This window comes from Myotis nattereri (assembly GCF_964212035.1).
Source record: "Myotis nattereri genome assembly, chromosome: 11".
NCBI classification, from domain to species: domain Eukaryota; kingdom Metazoa; phylum Chordata; class Mammalia; order Chiroptera; family Vespertilionidae; genus Myotis; species Myotis nattereri.
In genome coordinates this window covers 10,893,430-10,913,920 of record NC_138086.1, presented here as the reverse complement: position 1 = coordinate 10,913,920, position 20,491 = coordinate 10,893,430, and the positions used below count along the sequence as shown (strand labels likewise).

Genomic DNA, 20,491 nt, shown 5'->3' with positions numbered 1-20,491 from the left:
ATAACTTTTCTCTAAAGTAACTCATGAAAGGCAATGGCCTTAGGAGAACGATCCCACTTAAATGACTATAATATCTGAAAAGTGGAAGACTACACCCTCCCACAAACGCCCTACAAACATGTACACGCACTATGTACTACACAGACACGCACACAGGCCCTGACATGTATGTATTTGTTTAGGGGGGAAATAATAAAGCTGACTGTAGAACTGTTAAACATTTTTATTGTGTAGACTTATAACCTTTACAGGCCATGCAGGATAAAAAAGTGTAAAATATATCAGTAAGCATATAAAATTTCAACAGTCTTTCAGGCCAGCATTTGATTTGCACAGGAAACTAAGCATATATGTAGAACAGACATGCCTTGGGATGCACAGCTTACAGGTTGAATCACAAAGCCATTTCCCAAGTGATCTTCCTCACATAGAGAGAAGCATATCTTTACACTTAAAAAGTATGCGGTGTAGTACATTTTCAGTATGTACACAGATTAAAAGTAAAACTATGTCCATGCCAGTGTCTGTTTTAAATGCAAAGCATTAAAGTCGGTAACAAGTTGGTAAGTAAAGTGTCAGAAAAACTGGAAGAGGCAAAAATAAACACAAAAAAACCCCAACAACAAATAAAAAACCCATCAAGCAGAGTTCCAACAAGTGTATGAAACTAAAAGTGAAAGCATACCTGAAGGTTAAACATCAATTCCCCAAGGGCAAAATCTTACTATGAGCAGGAGGAATAAAAAGCTTTCGGGTGTACCAGGCCGCTTTCTGTGTGACTCAGGTTTACAGGTAACATTCCTCAGTTTGAGTTTAGAAGAATTTGAATTTATTCCAGCAAAACGATCCCAATCTTGTATGACCGCCTCCTCCCCCGTCTTCTCTCTGCGCAGAGTGATGCGTGGATTAGGTCCAAAGCTCCTGGCAGGTAGCGGGGCCACGTGTCACAGCATAACAGGCGGCTGCCAGTGCTTTACTTTGAAGGGGTCACATGTGTGACAACTCTGACAGGCTCACACAATGGCCTCCATGTTAGGAGCCTCTCCCCGGAGGCCCAGCGGTCAGCTGGAAAGGGAACACAATGTTCAGTCACTAAAACACCCGGTGATGGATTAGTTTGGAGTCAGGAAAGTGTGATTATTCTTGGAAATAAATGAAGCTGAATAGATATGCTGGCCTCATTCAGCTGAAGAGAGGCAGGAAAGCTGGCTTCCACGCCTGCCAGTCCAGAGAGGACTCGGCCCCATTGGTCCTCCTTAATTCATCTCATTGGCTGAGACGGACCATACTCGATATGGATAAAGATGGTGTGTGAGCAGGTGCAGACGGGAACTTCATCCGACTCCGTTCTCAGAGTCAGAAACAAGTGTGGAGAACTAGGTAATGGATTCTCTAATTTTGGTCTCCAGAGAGGTTGCTGACTTAATGAAAACTGACCAGCGAGACGCCCATTTGAGAAGGAAAGTATGATGAACAGGAAGGCACTTAAGTCTCATTATCTATGTAACAAATATTCAGGACAGAGAGTATCACATTTTAAGAAGGGTAAGTCAGTCAGACTGTGTGAATGCAGAGTAGGTTTTCTAATTTGATAAATATCATTGATCCCATTGGATCATTAAAATGAGTGACAGCAATCCACTAACACTGCAGATGGTAAGGGAAGAATTTGTTTAAAACCAGCCACATATTTGTACAACAAATGGCCGTAGCCCGGAATTCTTCCCTTACCATAACATGGTCAACATTTTAGAATAGGCAGTTGAGGTCACTGGTTCTTCATATTTCTCTCGTTCATATCTCAGGCAATAAAATAATGACCCCACATGCAAATAAAAATGCAAGGAAAACATTTTAAGTGGGTTTAAAAATTTAGACCAAAAAAAAAATTAGATGAAATAGCTCAGAAGAGACACATAATAGTTATGAAAACTAAGAGAGTGATTTCTTTGTTATGAACCAAGAAAATTCACTCATATATTGTTGCTGTACTAGCAACTTAAAACTTGATATTGGCACCAAGAACATTCAAAGGGGGGAAAAAAAAGAATCAGGAATACTTCTATCCTTGAAATGTCATTTATATTTCTTTCTGTACACTTATGCGGACATTGCTGAATATTTTGCCAGTAGCCTCAAACAGTGGGTCACAGAGGGTGTGGATGCAGATGGAATAGATACGGCTGAAGCACTGAATCTCAATCAGGAAACTCTTAATGTATGGCACAACTACCCAGATGTGCACGAAAGAAACAATGGCGAAGTAAATGCCCCAGAGAAGTGCCAGGGGGATGCCCACGATGGCCGACAGCAAGCGGTAAAACCAGTATTTCGTCACAGTGAAGGTGGTGAAGCTGGCCTTCCAGATGCCGTCGAAACTGTGGATTCCTTCTGGTTCGGCAATCACATCTTCAAAATCAATCTAAAAGGAAGAAGAAGTGACAGAATGTGAAGTTGAAATGGGAGAAAAGAGAAAAACCTCACTACTGAGTCTCCGTAAGTACAGATTAGTTTTTATGTACAGCGTGAGACACTTAAAAGCACCCAGCCGTAGCAGCAGCAGCAGCAGCACTTCGAACTTCTTGGAAAAACAGATACTTGGGTCCTACTCAGATCTTATTGCACCTCTGGGGGTGGGATCCAGGAGGATTTTTAACGTGTTCTCCAGATGTTTCTATACCAGGTGAAAGGTTGAGAACCACTGCTCTAGGGGAAACCAAATGGATATTACACAATTCCTGCCTTCAAGTAAAACCTAGCAACATGGATAAATATGCAAGACACTCAATAAACAATACTATTTAAGTTAACCTTATTCTGAGACAACTATACACAAAATATCAAGGGGGAGTTAGTTAATTGATTATTAACTTTTTCAACACTTCACTGTTAGAATTTCTTTGATACATGAGATCATGGTGAACAGTGAGGACCCAAGAAATCTTCATGGGGTGGTGGGTCTTGAGCTGGGCTTGGAAAATGGGGTGTGATTTGGAGAGGAAGGAAGCAGGGGCCTTGGAAATAGTGTGAGCAAGAACACAGGAATGAGGAAGGATAGTACAGTGAGTGTCACAAACAGAGAAACCTGTGTGCCCACGGCTGGGAAGGCATGTTGAGGCTAGATGCAATATTTTTTACTTACAGTGTGGGGTGGGAAATCTATTGAAGATGTTGAGGTGGGAGAATGTAGCCTGCAGCCATAACCAGTGGTCATTTATCAAGATTGAATTGATAGTAGTGTGGAGGCTGGGCAAAAGGGAAAAGAGACTCAAGGCAGAGAGATTGTTGCTGTGTCCCAAGTTTGAGGTGGTAGGCCCCAACTGGAATAGTGGCCATGGAGAAAAGAAAAAAGAAAGAAATAATGAATTTTAGGAATGTAAAAGGAAGAATGCACAGGACTTGGTTACCTCAAGGCTGGGAGAGAGAAAAGCCTAAAGTGAGCTCTGAACTTGCAATTTGCCTTCTAGGGAGAACAGAGGTGACATTAACATCAAAAAGAAAGCATCGAGAAAGGAAGGCAGTTAAAAATGTTAAGAGGAAGCTTCACTTTTGAACTATAAGTATGTTATTTGGCAGATAAGGAAACAGTAAAGTTTAAGGACAGATGCAAATATCAGTGGTCCACACCGGATGGATCCTGTAGTAGTCCTTCGGCCACCAGGTAGTAATCAAATAAGTTCGCAGTCACATGGCACTCAACCATTACCAAGTAGCAACTCCATTCATTGTTTCCACGTGATCTGGTGTTTCAAACCCATGTGGAGAGGTAGGTTGTCATATCACAAAAGTGGGGCCAGAAAGCAAACGTGGCCCCTTTCCCAAGAGCATTCTCTCCCACGGCACATGTTCACATAAGCAATGAATTCTCAAGAGCTTTTATCCCTGCCGAAACCGGTTTGGCTCAGTGGATAGAGCGTCGGCCTGCGGCCTGCCCTCGATTCCGGTCAAGGGCATGTACCTGGGTTGCGGGCATATCCCCAGTAGGAGATGTGCAGGAGGCAGCTGATCGATGATTCTCTCTCATCGATGTTTCTAACTCTCTATCTCTCTCCCTTCCTCTCTGTAAAAAATCAATAAAATATATTTTTTTAAAAAAAGAGCTTTTATCCCTCTGGAAGGATTTATATAAACAACAACTGAAGCATTGGGGAAAAATTACTCCCCAAAGAGTGGGACAGAGTCAGCTCAACTGTTTGGTGTTGGCAGATGTATGAAGAAATCTAAAGCAGGTCTCCAAACAAGTTGATTACCGCTAGCAGCAATACAGCCAAGCTCAGGATTAGGTAGGTGATTCCACGGAGCTCTCTGTGCCAAGGAGCCACCTTGAAGTCAACACTTTTGAAAGAAGTGCATGATTCTTAATTAATAAAGTATGTTTTCTACAACATCCTGTTCCTTGATCTATTGTCCAATGTCCTAATGATGTAATATGTAAAAATGGTATGTCCACAATTATGTAAATGAACTTATAGATTTATCATCATTCTAATTTTTTCTTTGCTCATTTAGAGCTAGATTCAGCAGTAAGCATTAACTTGTGTGTTTTAAAAGGTTGTACAAAATATGTGGCAAGTCAGATCAATCCTTCAATGAAGTTTCTGTGCAAATTTACTTAATTGTCTACTACGGGGTTTTGTTCTAACACGGCATTTTCCCAAAGCTATTAAATATAAAGACCTGGCCTGGCTGGTGTGGCTCAGTGGTTGAGCGTTGACCTAGGAACCAGGAGGTCATGGTTCGATTCCCAGTCAGGGCACATGCCCGGACTGTGGGCTCAGTCCCCAGTGTGGGGCATGCAGGAGGCAGCCAATCAATGATTCTCTCTCATCATTGATGCTTCTATCTCTCTGTCCCTCTCCCTTCTTCTCTGAAATCAAAAAAATATATATATTTAAAAATAAAATTTTATTTTAAAAAATAATAAAATTAAAGGCCTTCAGTTTTCCTTCATGGAACAGCAAGATATCAAAAGAATTTTATTTTTAAAAGATAACCTTGTTTTGTAAGAGGATTTGGTGAAGTCAGAATTAATACATTAGAGCAGGCATTCTTAATTTGGATCAAAGGATGGGCAATGGTGGTACATGGATCCTCTGAATGGGTATACGTGTTTTGAGGGTACAATGTACAAAAGTACAATACATTTGTTTGAAAATAACGAGTCTATTACCAATGGAGTTTGGGCAGGACATTACTGAAGCAGAGGATTCCTTGCTCTTTACAGGACAGACTTGAAGCACATCTGCCTTGAGATTCTTTTCCAAGGGAGGAGAAATTACTAACATTTGCTGACTGGCTGTTATGATCAGACGCTGTTCTCATTTAACGCACAGAAACTTAGTAATATAGCATTTCCATTTTATAGAAAAATGGGAGGTTCAAAATGTTCAATTGTGCCAGTAAATAAGGAGTAGATTTGAGTGTTGAATCTGGTCTGAAAAAAGCAATCCTTTCTCTAATACCACATCGCTTTAAAAAAAATACTTTTAGCCGAAACCGGTTTGGCTCAGTGGATAGAGTGTCGGCTTGCGGACTGAAAGGTCCCAGGTTCGATTCCGGTCAAGGGCATGTACCTGGGTTGCGGGCACATCCCCAGTAGGAGGTGTGCAAGAGGCAGCTGATCGATGTTTCTCTCTCATCGATGTTTCTAACTCTCTATCTCTCTCCCTTCCTCTCTGTAAAAAAATCAATAAAATATATTTAAAAAATATATACTTTTAAAAGTTTCTCTAAGGCAATTATAGTATTTCACAATTAAAAGGCACGTTAACAAAAAGTTTGCTGAATTTAACCCTCCTGGTAACTTAGAATTCCGCAGCAGGGCATTTGAGGACAGCATCATGGCAAGGTCATATACATCGTATACACAGTTGATTATTAGTGACGATCTACAAGCATATGCCTCTGCGTAAGAGTTCTTGATAATAACTCTGTTTTTCTAAGCGTAAGTATAAATGCTGTTTTCAATGAACATAATGGAAATTCATAAGCTCTTAGTTGCTTAGAAAATTTCAGGGTGGCTGTTTTTCCAGTGCTTTCCAGAAACTGCTGGTGAGCATGATTTATCCTCAAATACCCAAGTGAATTTAGAGCAGATCTCCAAGGGTAGACAGCAACATGACAGAATTAACATGTTATATAAATGTATTCTGTTAGCTGTTGCTTTAGTCTTGAAGGTGGCTTAAGGGAACATGAACAACCAATTAGAAAGAACAGCTGAAAAAAAGAAAGCAAGGCCGGTAAAGAAAACACAGAGGAGCCAGAAATAAAGTTTAGCTTCTCTCTACTTCCATTTCTGCAACAGGCACAGTAATAGGTTTTTGTGAGGAGTACATGAGATCATTTATGTAAAGAGCTTAGCATGGGGTTAGAACACTGCTATATAGTAAATGCTGAATATTTAGTAACATTAAAAATTCCTTCTGGGTGACTAAGCTCGTCTGGGCGACAATTGTAATAAGAGAAACGACCAGCTGCAAAGTACATAGTGGCTGTGAACTCAAACCCGCCAGTGGCTCAGAAGAATTAACTTGCAATTGTAATCATCTTGACCACAACCCTCTGAAATGAATGCCATTATTCCCATTATACAGGTGACAAAAGAACGGGAGGTTAAGAAATTACTCAAGGTCACACAAGCCTGATCTCTTTTTACTTATGCATTCCTGGGGTGACAAGCCCTCATGCTAGTGGTATTTGCTTAATTTTCACCCAGATAGACATACTTCTTAAAACATTCACATTTTGGTTATTAAAGGAATTAGCCTTGTTGACATTTCCATTTTAAGTCAGGACATCTGGTAACTAGGATGTTTTCCATTCTTGGGACTGGTTGTATTTTCATGGCCCTGCACAGTATGTTCTCACAATCTTGGGCACCCAGCCAAGGACTCTCACCCTAATTAGCAGGTAAGGAAACTGAGGCACAGAACAATTAAAATGGACCTGACATTCTCAAGGTCCCAAGTGAATCAGTGGAAAAGCTGAAATTAGACTTCTAACTTCCTGACTCCCAGGTCTGTTCCGCACAATTCCCCAGAAACTTACATCTCTCTCCCACATCCCTTCTCCACCTACCCCATTCATATCTCCAGGTCTCATCTAAGACTCTCATTGCTTTCTAAGAGACACTGATGTGAAAGATATCTTTGTGTGAAGTGAGGCGAAATGTCCCTTTCACAACATGAATAGGAACGTTTCCATACATTTATTCAAGGCGAATAAAACGGGAGGGAATCTATACCAATAAAAGGGTAATATGCTAATTAAACTGGACATCTTCTGGGCGTCCTTCTGGACAAAGCCACTGTGGCAGGGGCCTAGGCAGAGGTGGTTAGGGGCGATCAGGCCAGGGGGAACAGTTAGGGGGCGATCAGGCCAACAGGGGGGAGCAGTTAGGAGGCGGTCAGGCCAGCAGAGGAGGGCAGTTAGGGGCAATCAGGCCGGCAGGAGAAGGCAGTTAGGGGGCGATCAGGCTGGCAGGCAGAGGTGGTTAGGGGCAATCAGGCAGGCAGGCAGGAGGTGAGCAGTTAGGAGCCAGTGGTCCAAAATTGCGAGAAGGATGTCCGACTGCTGGTTGTCGGACATCCTCCGAGGGGTCCTGGATTGGAGAGGGTGCAGGCTGGGCTGAGGGACCCACCCCCAGGCACGAATTTTGTGCACCGGACTTCTAGTTATATAATAAAATATCTTCATTGTATCTTTTGACATATGTTGATAATGTACTGAACCCAACTAAGTTCTGCTAGTGATCAGTCATTCCAGGTGAAGGCAGTTCAGCATTCCACAGCAATCTGAGTATAGTGGCATCAATAGATTCACAGATATTGAAAGCTGAAGGGATCCTTAAAGAAATGAAGTCTCATTTGAGATAGAAACATTGATGGCCAATGCTGTCAGGTGACTGGATTAAGGATACCTTCCCATGCAACGGCAGACCCAGGATTGGAATTCAGCTAAGGAACGGTCCCGGGTTCTTCCACTCCTGCCTCGGCTACCACCGCGCATCTTCAATCAGCTATATTCCATAGCCAATGCAAAAGGCAGCCAGGCTAGCTTGCCTCTGAACTTGGACACCATCTTGTTCTCCAGGGGTCCTGCAGGTCTATTGTTGAACAGATGATAGTGTCTCTCTCTCTGACAATCCCCAGGGAGCTCATGGCTCCCATGCATCATTGGTGTCATTTATTCCTCATCACAAAACTATCACTCCGGAGTTCCATTTACTCAGGGACTACTCCTCTTATACTTTACAGGAAGGCAGGTTTTTGCTGGGCCTGAACTTTACCTGCTTAGATTTGGAGAACTGGAATTAGAGATTTGCTTTAAAAAAACACACAAAACACCCCCAAACGAACAAACAAAAACACAAAAGTGCATGTGCCATTTAGTTTCTTAGAATGGGATCCCTCAGATGATGTTGAGCTACTGGTCCAAGAACTGATTTTTTGTCTTGAAGTCTATGTAACAAGTTGTCCTTCTGGCAAGAATCATTATGTAGCTCAGGATCAAAGGCATAAACGTGGCTTTAGTGATATGCCTGTGTCTTAATAGATGCTTTATAAGGAGTCAACAGTTTATATTACTAGATTTTTATAGATGACATTAAATACCTTTGTGCAACATTTCAGAAACATAAGTTAACAAAAACCTAGCAGCAGACGTCAGGAAAAGCAATCTTTCTTGTTGTGTTTTTATAATACTGGGCTAATACAGTAAATCTCAGAAGATTTCATCTTGTTAAACATATCTCATGGCAATATTTAAAAAATATTTTATATATAAACACAATATTATAAAAACATGGGGTCATTTTTTTGTCTAAAAAATCTAGACACTTTATTTCTGAATAAGGAATTTTTTTAAGAAGGAAACTTTAAGTACATCAAGAATCTCATTAGCAATGATGCTTGCAAATTCTGTTTCTATGGGAAGATACCTTTTTAGACTTTCAGTGGAAATTGTGATTGTATTGGATATATGGAACATATAAATAACAACACACAAGATGTTTACCAAAGACTGGGGTGTTGTCTGTCCAACATCCACAGTTCTACTTCTTTGCCCAGAATCTTCATTATCCAAGTGATAGCAATAATTCTCTGATCTCCCAGATAAGTCATAGTTGGGTTAGATTGCTATAGTAATGTTAGTCTCCCTCGTGAGTGATTGGTTTGTGGTAGGCATGTGACCTAGTTCTGGCCAATAAGATCTAAGTGGATATCTGTTGGACGGGATTTCAAACAAAGCTTTATCTTCCTTATGAAAAGAGACAGAAACATATAGTGTGGACCTTTGCTTCTTTAATCCTGCTTAGAATATGATGTAGAGCCTTAATGTACAGAAGTCATCTTGTGACTTCGTGGTGACAAGCCCGATTAAAAGGCCAAGAGAATAAAAGGTGCTACCTTTGCCATTATCAAGATGTAAAAACAATGCCAGTACCTATTCATCTCTAGGTTTTTCCTCATGTGATATATATATATATATATATATATATATATATATATACACACACACACACACACACACACACACACACACACTTAGTTTTAAGCCTTAGCTATTCAGATTTTTAGTTACCTATAGCAGAAAGCATTTCCACGTGGTACAGTAGCACTCTTTCCTGTTGGTTGGCATAGAAAGTGTACATCTCATTTAGAAACCCTAGTTCAATGTCTAACCTCAATGAATCTTTTCAACACTACCAGACCAGTGATTTTCAACCCTTTTCATCTCATGGCACACATAAACTAATTACTAAAATTCTGTGGCACACCATAAATATATATTTTTTTGCCAATCAGAAAAAAAATTAGGTTTAATTTTGACGCATTCACACTCATTGTAGCATTGATCATTGCCATTTTTTAAAATTAGACAATCTAAGGGAAAAGAGGTCAGTGTCCCTGACTAAATAGTCAGGTATTGCATGTTTTAAAAATTCTTGGGGCACACCGGTTGCAAATCACTATACTAGACTTTCTTCCAGAATATGCTGCCTGACCTGTATGAAAAAATGTTTCCTTTACATTAACATTTAGTTTTAGCAAAAAATAAATAGAATGACAAATTCACTATGAAAGAAACAAATGAATGTATTCTATAACAGCATCTAAGATGGCTCCCAATGGTTTTCCCCTCCTCCACTTCCCGGTATTCATGACCGGTGTAATGCACCCCCTTTGAGTGTGGGCTGGTGGGATGTCACTTCCAAAGTCAGGTTATAAAAGTCCGTGCACCCATCTTGCGTCCCTCCTTGCTCTCTAGGGACCTTGCTCGGTTAGAAGCCAGCTGCCATCTGGCGAGTTGTCCTATGGAGAGGTCTGTGTGGGAGGAATGGAGGGACCGAGGGAGGGCTCTGGCCAAAAACCAACCACTGAGAAGCTGAGACCCTCAGTCCAACAGCCTCTCCCCGTTGGCCCCGGGCTGTGTCCAGCCCTGACCCCTGGATTGCAGCCTGCGGGAGGCCCTGAGCCAGACCACTCAGTCGCGTGACACCTGGGTTCCTGACGCACTGTCAGGTGATAAATGTTTGTTTTTTTAAGTCATTACATTTTAGGGTAATTTGTTACGCAGCTATAGAAAACGAATAGAATTAGCAGAGCAACCACTTTTATTCTTAGAATCATTTCTTGTTTTCTATGTTCTTGCTCTTTTCTACTAGTGGATTCGATTTTCGTGCGTATAGAAAAATGCATACAATGAATGTGCCTGAATACCCAGGAATTTGTTTCTGGGGCAAAGTCCAGAAATATATGAGGAGGAAACACATCATTTTCAGCTTTCTACCATTCACATCAAACAGAATATTAGAAAAATTTTAGGCCATTGGTCGTGCCATTAGTTCATACGCCTGTAGTGGCTTGGTTGTATCCTGAGATATGCACCAAAGAGTAGGAGCCAGCTCCTTCTAGAAAATCCGTCATGAACATGGCCTTCCGGCTGTAATGCACTGGCACAGGGCTCTTGGCTCCCAGCGTCTCTCAGTCTCTCAGCAGGGGCAGTGTGGCAAAGGATCAACTGTGGGTGTGAGTGGGCGGAGCCTGTTAAAATGCAGACGCTTAAGCCCCATTTCAGATTCAGATCAGATTATGGGGGGGAGGGGGGGAAAGGGGGTGGTGGGGGGGGGGGTGTCTATATTTTTAACAGAATTTCTCCCTTTTTTTTCATGCAAAAGTCAAAAGTATGCCAAGCTCCTCTCCATTTAGCGACAACTCTTATTTTGGTCTGCGCTGCTCCCTCCTCTATGCCTCCAAGCAGGTTTGCTTCCTGCTTCTCTCTGGGAGCTCCTCGGGTGCTGGGTGGCATCTGGGAGTTGGTGAATAATGAATGGACATTCCCTTTGAAAAGCTTTTCCTAATTTAAGCCTATGAAGATGTATCATTGGAAAAGGATGAATGACTACTATTTATTATGAGAAACACACAAACTGGCAATAGAAATCCTGATTCATTTTCATCATTCTGAACCCCATATAGACAATATGCATGTTTAAAAAAAAATCCAATACGCACTTCTACAATCCCGAGGTATGTGTGTACCAAACCCAGTCACACAGAAGGAGGGGTTAGACATTTCAAACCCCCCTCGCTGATCCCACGCATATTTCCAACATGTGGAGCAGCCTTTGAAGTCCATGGAATAAATGTGTGTGGGGGGTGTACTAGCACAATTAAATGCTTCCAGAACACAGCAACTTTGCTCTAATGCCCATGTGTTTTGTCGGGGACAAGGGCAAATACCCATGTGTTTACTGGGCCCAACTGGCACCGCTGGGGAAAAGGCTGCAGTGTGCCCACAGCCCTGGCTGGAAACAGGCAGCCTGAATTGTGTTGTTATTGCCTGTGTTGCCTGGATTCCCAGAGGACCCACAGGCAGCCTTAGGAAACATGGAACCCTGGGTGGCAGCGCTGGCATAGTCGTGGGCTGCCTGGGGTGGCAGGTGCTAGGCAACTGGCCTTGCACAAGAGCCCAGGGCTGTCGCTTGAGGAGGCAGGAGGAGGGCTGGGTTTCAAGCAGGAGAGGGTGAAATGTAGGCATTTATCTCCCTCTGTGAGCCAGAGCAGAGGTTTGGGTGCGGGAGGAGTGGTGCCCAGGGATCTGCAGTCCCCGCCTGGGTCTCCAGCTGGAAGCATCGAGTCTCGCCCTTTGGACTGGCCTCCCTCTTGTTGCTTTCCAGACATAACAGAGGCTTTAGCATGAAGCCTAATAAATGATGGTTTACATTTATAGCGCCCACTCATCTGCTTCTCTTCAAGCTTGAGAAGTTCTAGGCTATTTTCACAATAAGAATGAAAAATAGTCTTTTATTTTCCCACTAAGGAAAGATTTTCTTAACTAATAAACGGCTGGACCAAACCAGAACTTAGGGCGCGTCTATGCACTTGTACCCATCTTGGTATAGATTCGCAACCATTTATGTTATAGGCCCCGGATGCTTTCTGGAGTTCACATCACATCTTGTATGTGAGGACTTGGAAGGCAGGTGTTATTTCCTCCATTTTACAGACTAGGAGACTGAGGCTCAGAGCGGCTGTAGACAGTGACTGGATCAAACAGGACTTAGGGCTCTTAGCTCTTCGTTTAGTTCTCCTGCCATCACACCACCCTTCTGTGTTTTTTTTCAAAAAAATTTTTAAAAATATGTTTTATTGATTTTTTACAAAGAGGAAGGGAGAGGAATAGAGAGTTGGAAACATCAATGAGAGAGAAACATCGATCAGCTGCCTCTTGCACACCCCCTACTGGGAATGTGCCTGCAACCAAGTACATGCCCTTGACCGTAATCGAACCTGGGACCCTTCAGTCTGCAGGCCGATGCTCTATCCACTGAGCCAAACCTGTTAGGGCCACACACCTTTCTTAATGCCGCACCTTATTCTGTTTCTGCAACCCTGCTCATACAAACCTCACGTAGGGGTTTCTGAATCCACGTGCTCTCCCTTGCCTGCACCCAAGCTTCCCATCCAAACCAATAGAAAATGCCGTCCCTGTCTAGGCAAATAACCGTTTCTACTAGGAAAGGGTGTATGATCCAAGCAAGAGGATGCAGCTTGCTTACTTCTTCCGTCAAACCTCCTGTTCATCATTATTCTCCCTCCCAGCAAAGGCGCTCCTCTCTGGCCAGGACTCCTGGTTCGCTTCACTGACCAGGGTCCCCATTGCCTTTTCATCCCTCCCTGGTTTTTCCAGGTTTATCATAATATTGTACCCTTTCCTTCTTCCATTCCTTCAGGGCCAGTCGTTCTGAAACATTCATATATTCAAGAATTTTCTGGGGAATGTTTGTTACAATGAAGATTCCTGGGGTCCTGTATTGTGTTCTAAGGGAAGAGTCCAGTTATCTGTACCTTCTCCCCCTCCCTCCCCTTTTGATTCGGCTGGTCTGGGGAGGACACTTTGAGAAACAAAAAGTTGCCTCAGGCTTCATTCTCTGCTACATGTGAAAATCTGATGGACATGATACTAGGTTAGTTACTGTGTTGCTTTCTGCTTTTTTAAAAAAGATGTTTTTATTGATTTCAGAGGGAGGAAGGGAGAGAGATAGAAGCATCAGTGGTGAGAAGAATCATTGATTAGCTGCCTTTTGCATGACCCCCACTGGGATCGAGCCTGCAACCCAGGCATGTGCCCTGACTGGGAATCAAACCATGACTTCCTGGTTAATGGGTTGACGCTCAACCACTGAGCCACACCAGCCAGGGACTTACTTGCTACTTTTGAAAAGCAATATGTTGACCTGCTTGATAACAGGCGGGCTGGGTTTGAATCCCAGCTCTGCGGTGTTATCTTACATATGCTACTAAACCTCTCTTTCCTCAGTTTCTCACCTGTAAAATGCAGGTATAAGAGTACCTACTTCATAGGGTTGTTCTGGGTCTTACATAACTTATACAAAATGTTGAGGGCAGTGCCTGGGACAATGGGTAGTGCTATATCAGAAGCTTTTGGCCGAGGTGCCTGGACCAGAAGTGGCAACATGTCAGAGATTTCAGGAACAGCATTGGGAGGACAGAGGAGATGTTTTGAAAGGAGAACCTCTTGGCATTCCTGAAATGGTTTCGTGGAGGTGGCTGTTTACTTTTCATCCTGCTTTTAAGTGAGCAAGAAGGATGAGCTCATCTCTGGCATGTGGGTCAGCCTTCCGGAGTGTATTACAAACAGGAGGCACAAGGCGACCAAATGTGCCCCGGGGCAGAGGACGCCCCAGCTGACCGTGCACCTGGACATGTCAGAAAGCGGCACCCGCACCAACTAGATGGGGCTCTATTTGCTTTGGATTAATTCCTTTTTGCTTTATTTTTTCCTTTCCTTTTGTTTGAAGGTAACTACTAGGTTTCTCCATCATTTGTTCCTGGAAAGGAGTAGGAATTCCCCTAGGGCAGCGGTTCTCAACCTGTGGGTTGCGACTTCTTTGGGGGTCTAATGACCCATTCACAGGGGTCGCCTAACACCATCGGAAAACACATATATAATTACATTTTGTTTTTGTGATTAATCACTATGCTTTAAAATTTTTTTTTTTTTAATATATTTTATTGATTTTTCACAGAGAGGAAGGGAGAGAGATAGAGAGAGTTAGAAACATCGATGAGAGAGAAACATCGATCAGCTGCCTCCTGCACATCCCCCATCGGGGATGTGCCCGCAACCCAGGTACATGCCCCTGACCGGAATCGAACCCGGGACCCCCCAGTCCGCAGGCCGACGCTCTATCCACTGAGCCAAACCGGCTTCGGCTGTTTTTGTGATTAATCACTATGCTTTAATTATGTTCAATTTGTAACAATGAAATTGGGGGTCACCACAACATGAGGAACTGTATTGAAGGGTCGCGGCATTAGGAAGGTTGAGAGCCACTGCCCTAGGGTTTGTATTATGCCTCAAAAATTTAAGTTAAAATTGATATACACTCCTAGTTTACATCTAGTCATGCATTGAATTGGTCCCCTTCTAAAAGATACGCTGCAGGCCTCATCCCAATCCTCAGCACCCCAGAATTAGGATGAGGTCACACAGGTGTAGGGAGGGCCCCCCATCCAGTGTGGCTGGCATCCTGAGAGGAAGATGGCAGTGTGAAGACACAGGGAGAAGGCCATGTAATTGGATTCATACTGCTATAAGCCGAGGGACATCAAAGATTGCCAGCAAACCACCAGGAGCAGGGAAGAGACAAGGAAAGGATTCCCCGACAGCTTTCAGAGGGAGCATGGCATTGATTTTTGACTTTTAGCCTCTAGAACAGGGAGCCTGTACATTTCTGTTGTTTTAAGTGACTCAGTATGTGCTCCTTTTGAAGGTAATCATGGGTAATGAATACGTGCGCATCCCTTTGAAACAGCTAAAAACCATCCTCCATGGCACAATGGTATGAGGGTTTCTGCTCCTTGAGTAGGTTGGATCCTAGGCGGGAACCTAAAGCCGCATTTGGGGTACTTCAGATCAGTTGGCCATGGGCCTTCGTCAAGAGCCCAGAACCGTCTCTCCTGTCCACACAGTCTCACATTTTTATTATCACAAAAAGTGGATGGTGCCCTGGCTGGCGTGGTTGGTTGGGCGTCATCCTGTGCACAGAGAGGCTGCTGGTTCAATTCCCAGCCAGGGAACATGCCTGGGTTGTGGGCTGGATCCCCAGGAGGGGGCGTGGAGGAGGCAGCTGATCGATGTTATGCTCTCACATCGATGTTTCTCTCTCCTCCCTTCCTCTCTCTCTAAAAATCATAAAAACTATTCTTAAAAAAGAAAATAGAAGCAGATGGCTCAGTACAAAGCAGGCTGCATACCTTTTGATCCCCTTTTTAATCTTCAGTCTTCTGGTATCAATTCTGTGGCACTTGTTGAATTTGAGTGTCACCAAACAATTGACCTGGAACTGTGAACAGTGCAAAAATAGGCCACACAAAAGCCAGTGATAGCAGCATTGAATTTGAACAGGGAGGAGGGATACTTTGGGGAGCATTTATGTTGCTATCCCTGAGGAGAAATAACTACAGCCCTTCAAAGTTTTGAGAATTATCTTTCCAAATGGAAAAGTCCTGTATTTTTTTTCATCCATTTAAAGTGTTTTTAAATATATTCACAGTTGTGTAACCATTGCCACAACCTAATTTTAGAACTTCAACACCCCCAAAAGAAACTCTATACACATTATCAGTCACTCCCAGTCAGCTCCCCTTTCCCTGAAGCCCTAGGCAGCCACATTGTTTAATGCACAGAAATCTTATTTTATCCAAACATACAATTATAAGGATTCATCTGGAGGCCTCACAAGCTCACAAAATTCTGTGTTTATACTTGGGAGTTTGTTATTCTTTAAACTTCTGGGTGTGTCATGGGACAAATATGAATGATTGCCGCACTAAAGATAATAAAAGCTCTTTCCAGTCTATCAAAAGACACAAGAAATGACATGTCTCCCCCATCTTCAGGCTACCAATTGGTCCGCACAGACATTTGTTTGAACCGGAGCTCTTTAACACTTTTCATTTCTTTTCAGTTTCTACAGTTCACTTCCTGAGGGCAGAGGTGGTTTCCTACCATTCAGTTAAGTCAAAGCAGGGTTACTAGTAGCTTTTGTCTTACGTCACTACTGGAATATTGTTCCCTTCAGTGCTTTGAGTTTGTTTATTAAACAGATAGAAAGTGAGTGATAAAAATCTCTGCAGCTTTGAACACTGCGTTGCAAGTGAGGAAAAGGATCTACACCAAGGTTCTTGTAAGGTCTAAGCAAAGACAATCACAGCCCACAACCTCTGCCGCAAGTTTCTTCCTCTGAGCTCCACTGGCCTTTTGTCATCAGGGTGAGGGTTGGGGTGCTGTCCTGTGTGCTGTAGCATTCCTGTCCTCTACTCACTAGAAGCCAGTAGAAGCACCTAAATTTTCTCCCGATTTTGCCAAATGTTCCCTAAGAGGGAATGGGAGGTAATTATCCCAGATTGGAAAACTGCTCTAGAAAATGAGAATATGATGCAATGAGACAGGACCTGAAGTGTAGAAATATTTATAGCCTAGAATGCTTGCTTGTTTATTGCAGAAATTTTTTGTTTTTAGTACGTGGCCTTGTAAATTCATTCATTCATTTAGTATTTATGAAGCACCTATTTTTAGAGGATGAAATAGTGAAATGAAAAAACAGAGCCAGGACAAGGTTGATGGATTGGCTACATGTCACTGGAAAGGAGACAGTGCCAATCACATGGAGACAGCCTCTGGCTGCTGCGGCTCACCCAGGAATCACGACCAGAGGGGCGATGGCCTTCCCTGCTGCACTCCCTTACTTTTAAGGTCATAGAGGAAGTCACTTTCTTGCACCTGCCCACGTCACTGACCTCTTAAATTTAGACTGGAATCTTGAATAATGTCTCCCAGGACAATGGCCCCAAGAACTTTCTTACTTCAGGCCCTTCCCACTTGCTGTTGATTCTACAAGGATGACTCCTTCTATCATGTTTCACTTGTCTGAGTTGTTTGTAATGTCTTAACCTAAATGTTTTTTTAAAGACTACTTTCTGATCCCCACCCCTTTTCTCACCTGAACTTTTTTTTTTTCATCCAGCCTATCACACACATATTAATGTGATGTGTGTGTGTGTGTGTGTGTGTGTGTGTGTGTGTGTGTGTTTCCTGCTATTAGACTGTAAGCTCCTTGGAATGTAGTAAGTACTAAGTTAGTATTTGTTGACCAAATGAATGAATTAGTGAATGTTACCTTTTGCTAAGTTATATTTCCCTGTTCTATTACCAAGAGCAGAAGCCTGATAAATCTCCTTTAGAAAAGAAAGCTCTGAATGTTAATATCTAGCTGAAGGGTTAGTAATTGCATGCATTGATTACATTCACTTATTTTAACCCAGTCACAGTAATTTTGGTAAAAGAGTGGACAAAAGATGACTGATAAAGTGGACGACAGATCAATTCAGTTTTTGCTTATCATGAAATTTGGATTCAAACCTATAGATTCTGACATAGCTTAGCTTAGGGAGCTGATGAGTTCCCTAAGAATGTTTAGGTGGTCTGGAATTCAAACAACTTGGTTTACAGAATCATACCATACAGCTGGGGTGCCAAGTGATGGGATTCAAATCATACAGGATCCTCAACGCTAAACTCTATATAAGTCAGAGAAAAGCAAACTCTTTACAGCCGGGTAATAGGAAAATCTGCTCAAAGTAATAGTGTTTCTGCCCTGTAGTGCTTAGTCATTTGATCCTATTGCTCACAGATGGCCTTTAAAAGAACTTCATCCCGGCTGGTGTGGGTCAATGGTTGGAGCATCGTCCCATAAAGGGTTGCAGGTTTGATTCCAGGTCAGGGCACATACCTAGGTTTTGGGTTCGACCCGGGCACATATGGGAGGCAACCAATTGGTGTTTCCCTCTTACATCAATGTTTCTCTCTCTTTCTCTTTCTCTCTCTTTCTCTGTCAATCTCTCTCCCATCCTTTCTCTCTAAAAATCAATAAACACATCCTCCGGTGAGGATTTAAAAAAATAAAAAAAGGACTTCAGAAATGGGTGGCCCCATGAACTAGGTGAATTTGACAACTGTCAGCATGTATAAAGTCTGAGCATTTTCTGTCTAGCCAGACCTTTTTAAGACCATCGCTCTAACTAAAGTTGCAAGTAATTATGCACTTCTCTGTTAAATAAACTAAGAATGTCTGGTTACAAAAAATTTACTGACAGTTTGTAACCACCTTCGATACTGACTTTCTGAGCATCCTGGAACACAAGCAGCCAACGTGGAGTTAAGGACAGTAACAGGGAAGACCTCCGAGTGCTGAGCCCAGATGAGGAGAGGACGAGAACCCCAGCTCTTGAACTTCTTCAGTGCCAAACGCTTGTCTGTGTGATATTTGCAGTCAGCATGCATTGGGAGCTCAGTATTCCAAAGACGATTTAATTAAGCCCAATCTGAAGTTTGAGAATGGCAAGTGGTAAAGTCTAAGAAGAAGGTCTTTTACAGCCTTCCATTCTTTTCTGAATACTAGCCAATCAGAACCAAAGATTTTGGAAATGAAAGTGACCTAGAGATCTTTAGGTTCAGCTTCGTCATGGCTCTCGATGAGGAGCCTGCTGTCTGGAGGGCCCAGTGACTCTTCCAAGGCCCAAGTAACCTCCGGTGTCAGGGCCTCGGAAACGTCCTCGGGGGCGTAGTTCACCCATCTGCTCTGACGAGGGACTGGCATCAGGAAAGCACTTCTCAGTGACTTGGGGTCTCTTCTCTGTGCCAGGCACTGGAGACACGAAGGACACTTGCTTGTGCCCAGGTCCAGGGAAACTTCGCGTCGCCACTGGCAGCACAGGAGCGTTGACGCACCGTTAGGAAAAACAACCAGTGCGTGCTGTGAGCTCCCTTCTTAGGATGCCTGAGCCATGGACTGAGGTAGGAAAGGGGCATGGAGATGGCATGCTCACACTCTAGCCATCCGATCTTCCTCTTTGGGAATAGAAAGGATGAGAAAAGGGAAAAACAACAGGACTAGATTATATAAGGGACATGAGGTTTACCTCACATACAATAGAGTTCCAGAAAGTATTTTTTTGTTGTTGTTATGGGAATTTGAATGACAAATACAATATTCCAATAAAAATGCTTAGTCCCCGAAATGAGAAGTAATAATTTCCTCACTGTGGCCTTTATGGTCCTGAAAGTTTTATCATGGCACATGGTTTTCTTTATTCTGAGAGTCCGAAACAGACTCCATTCTGGCTGTACATTAGCCTCATCTGGGAAGCTTTCAAAACAGAAAAAAAAAAAAAAAAGAAAGAGAATACATAGGCATGGGCCCCACCATATCAATGCAATCGGAATTTCTAGGGAGAGAGCATCTACAGCATTATATATAAACAGTGCCCCGATGACCTGCAGCCAGAGTAAAGACCCACTGGTCTAAAGTCACAAAACAGCCACCTCGGCAGAAAGCGCACTCTCTCATGAGTTTCAATCACAATAGGGGCTTATGCTAGCTGCAAACTGTGCATGTGCAGCGTGTAGGAGTGGACGGGCGCGCTGGCCATGAAGACAGCGTTTCATACTGACCTTTCGGCACATTCAGTGCAGTGTTCTGCTTTCAGATGTTTACCACTTGCATTCTCAACCACAGCTGCGTTGCCACATAAACCCCCCTTTGCCCCAAACACACCAGGTATCTTGAGGAAATAGGGGAAAGTGTTCATACCTATGCCTAGGTTTAATGATGAGGCCGTGTGTCAATGTTGTTATACATCAAATTGTAATTGTAGAGGTAAGATGTGAGAAGTTACACAGACAAGGAAGGGATTTTAATACACAACTATTACAAAATAACCTCCTGTGACCCAGTCCTTACCTGGAATCCCTTTTCCCATGTAAATTAACACTTTAAACAAGGGTACGCCCCTTCCTCCCTTTTCCCTTGTCTGAATGGTGATTGTGTCTGAGCAGTATTTTTCTTGTCTCATAATAACCTGGCAATAACCAGAAGCAGTTGTCATTCCATGCTCCTTTC

At 42.9% G+C, this 20,491-nt stretch overlaps 1 protein-coding gene across 3 annotated transcripts in view; it reads right to left on the bottom strand.

Annotated features, from left to right (window-relative positions):
- Positions 1-206: 206 nt before the first annotated feature.
- Positions 207-20,491, bottom strand: part of CAV1 (caveolin 1) — a 37,219-nt gene continuing 16,934 nt past the window's right edge. For 2 of the 3 annotated variants that reach the window (XM_081102019.1, XM_081102020.1), the window contains exon 3: positions 208-2,422. In XM_081102019.1, the coding sequence (XP_080958145.1) occupies positions 2,081-2,422 (342 nt within the window). In that variant the 3' untranslated portion in view covers positions 208-2,080. Of the gene's footprint in view, positions 2,423-20,491 lie in introns of all 3 variants that reach the window. The other variant, XM_081102018.1, reaches the window with a different exon arrangement.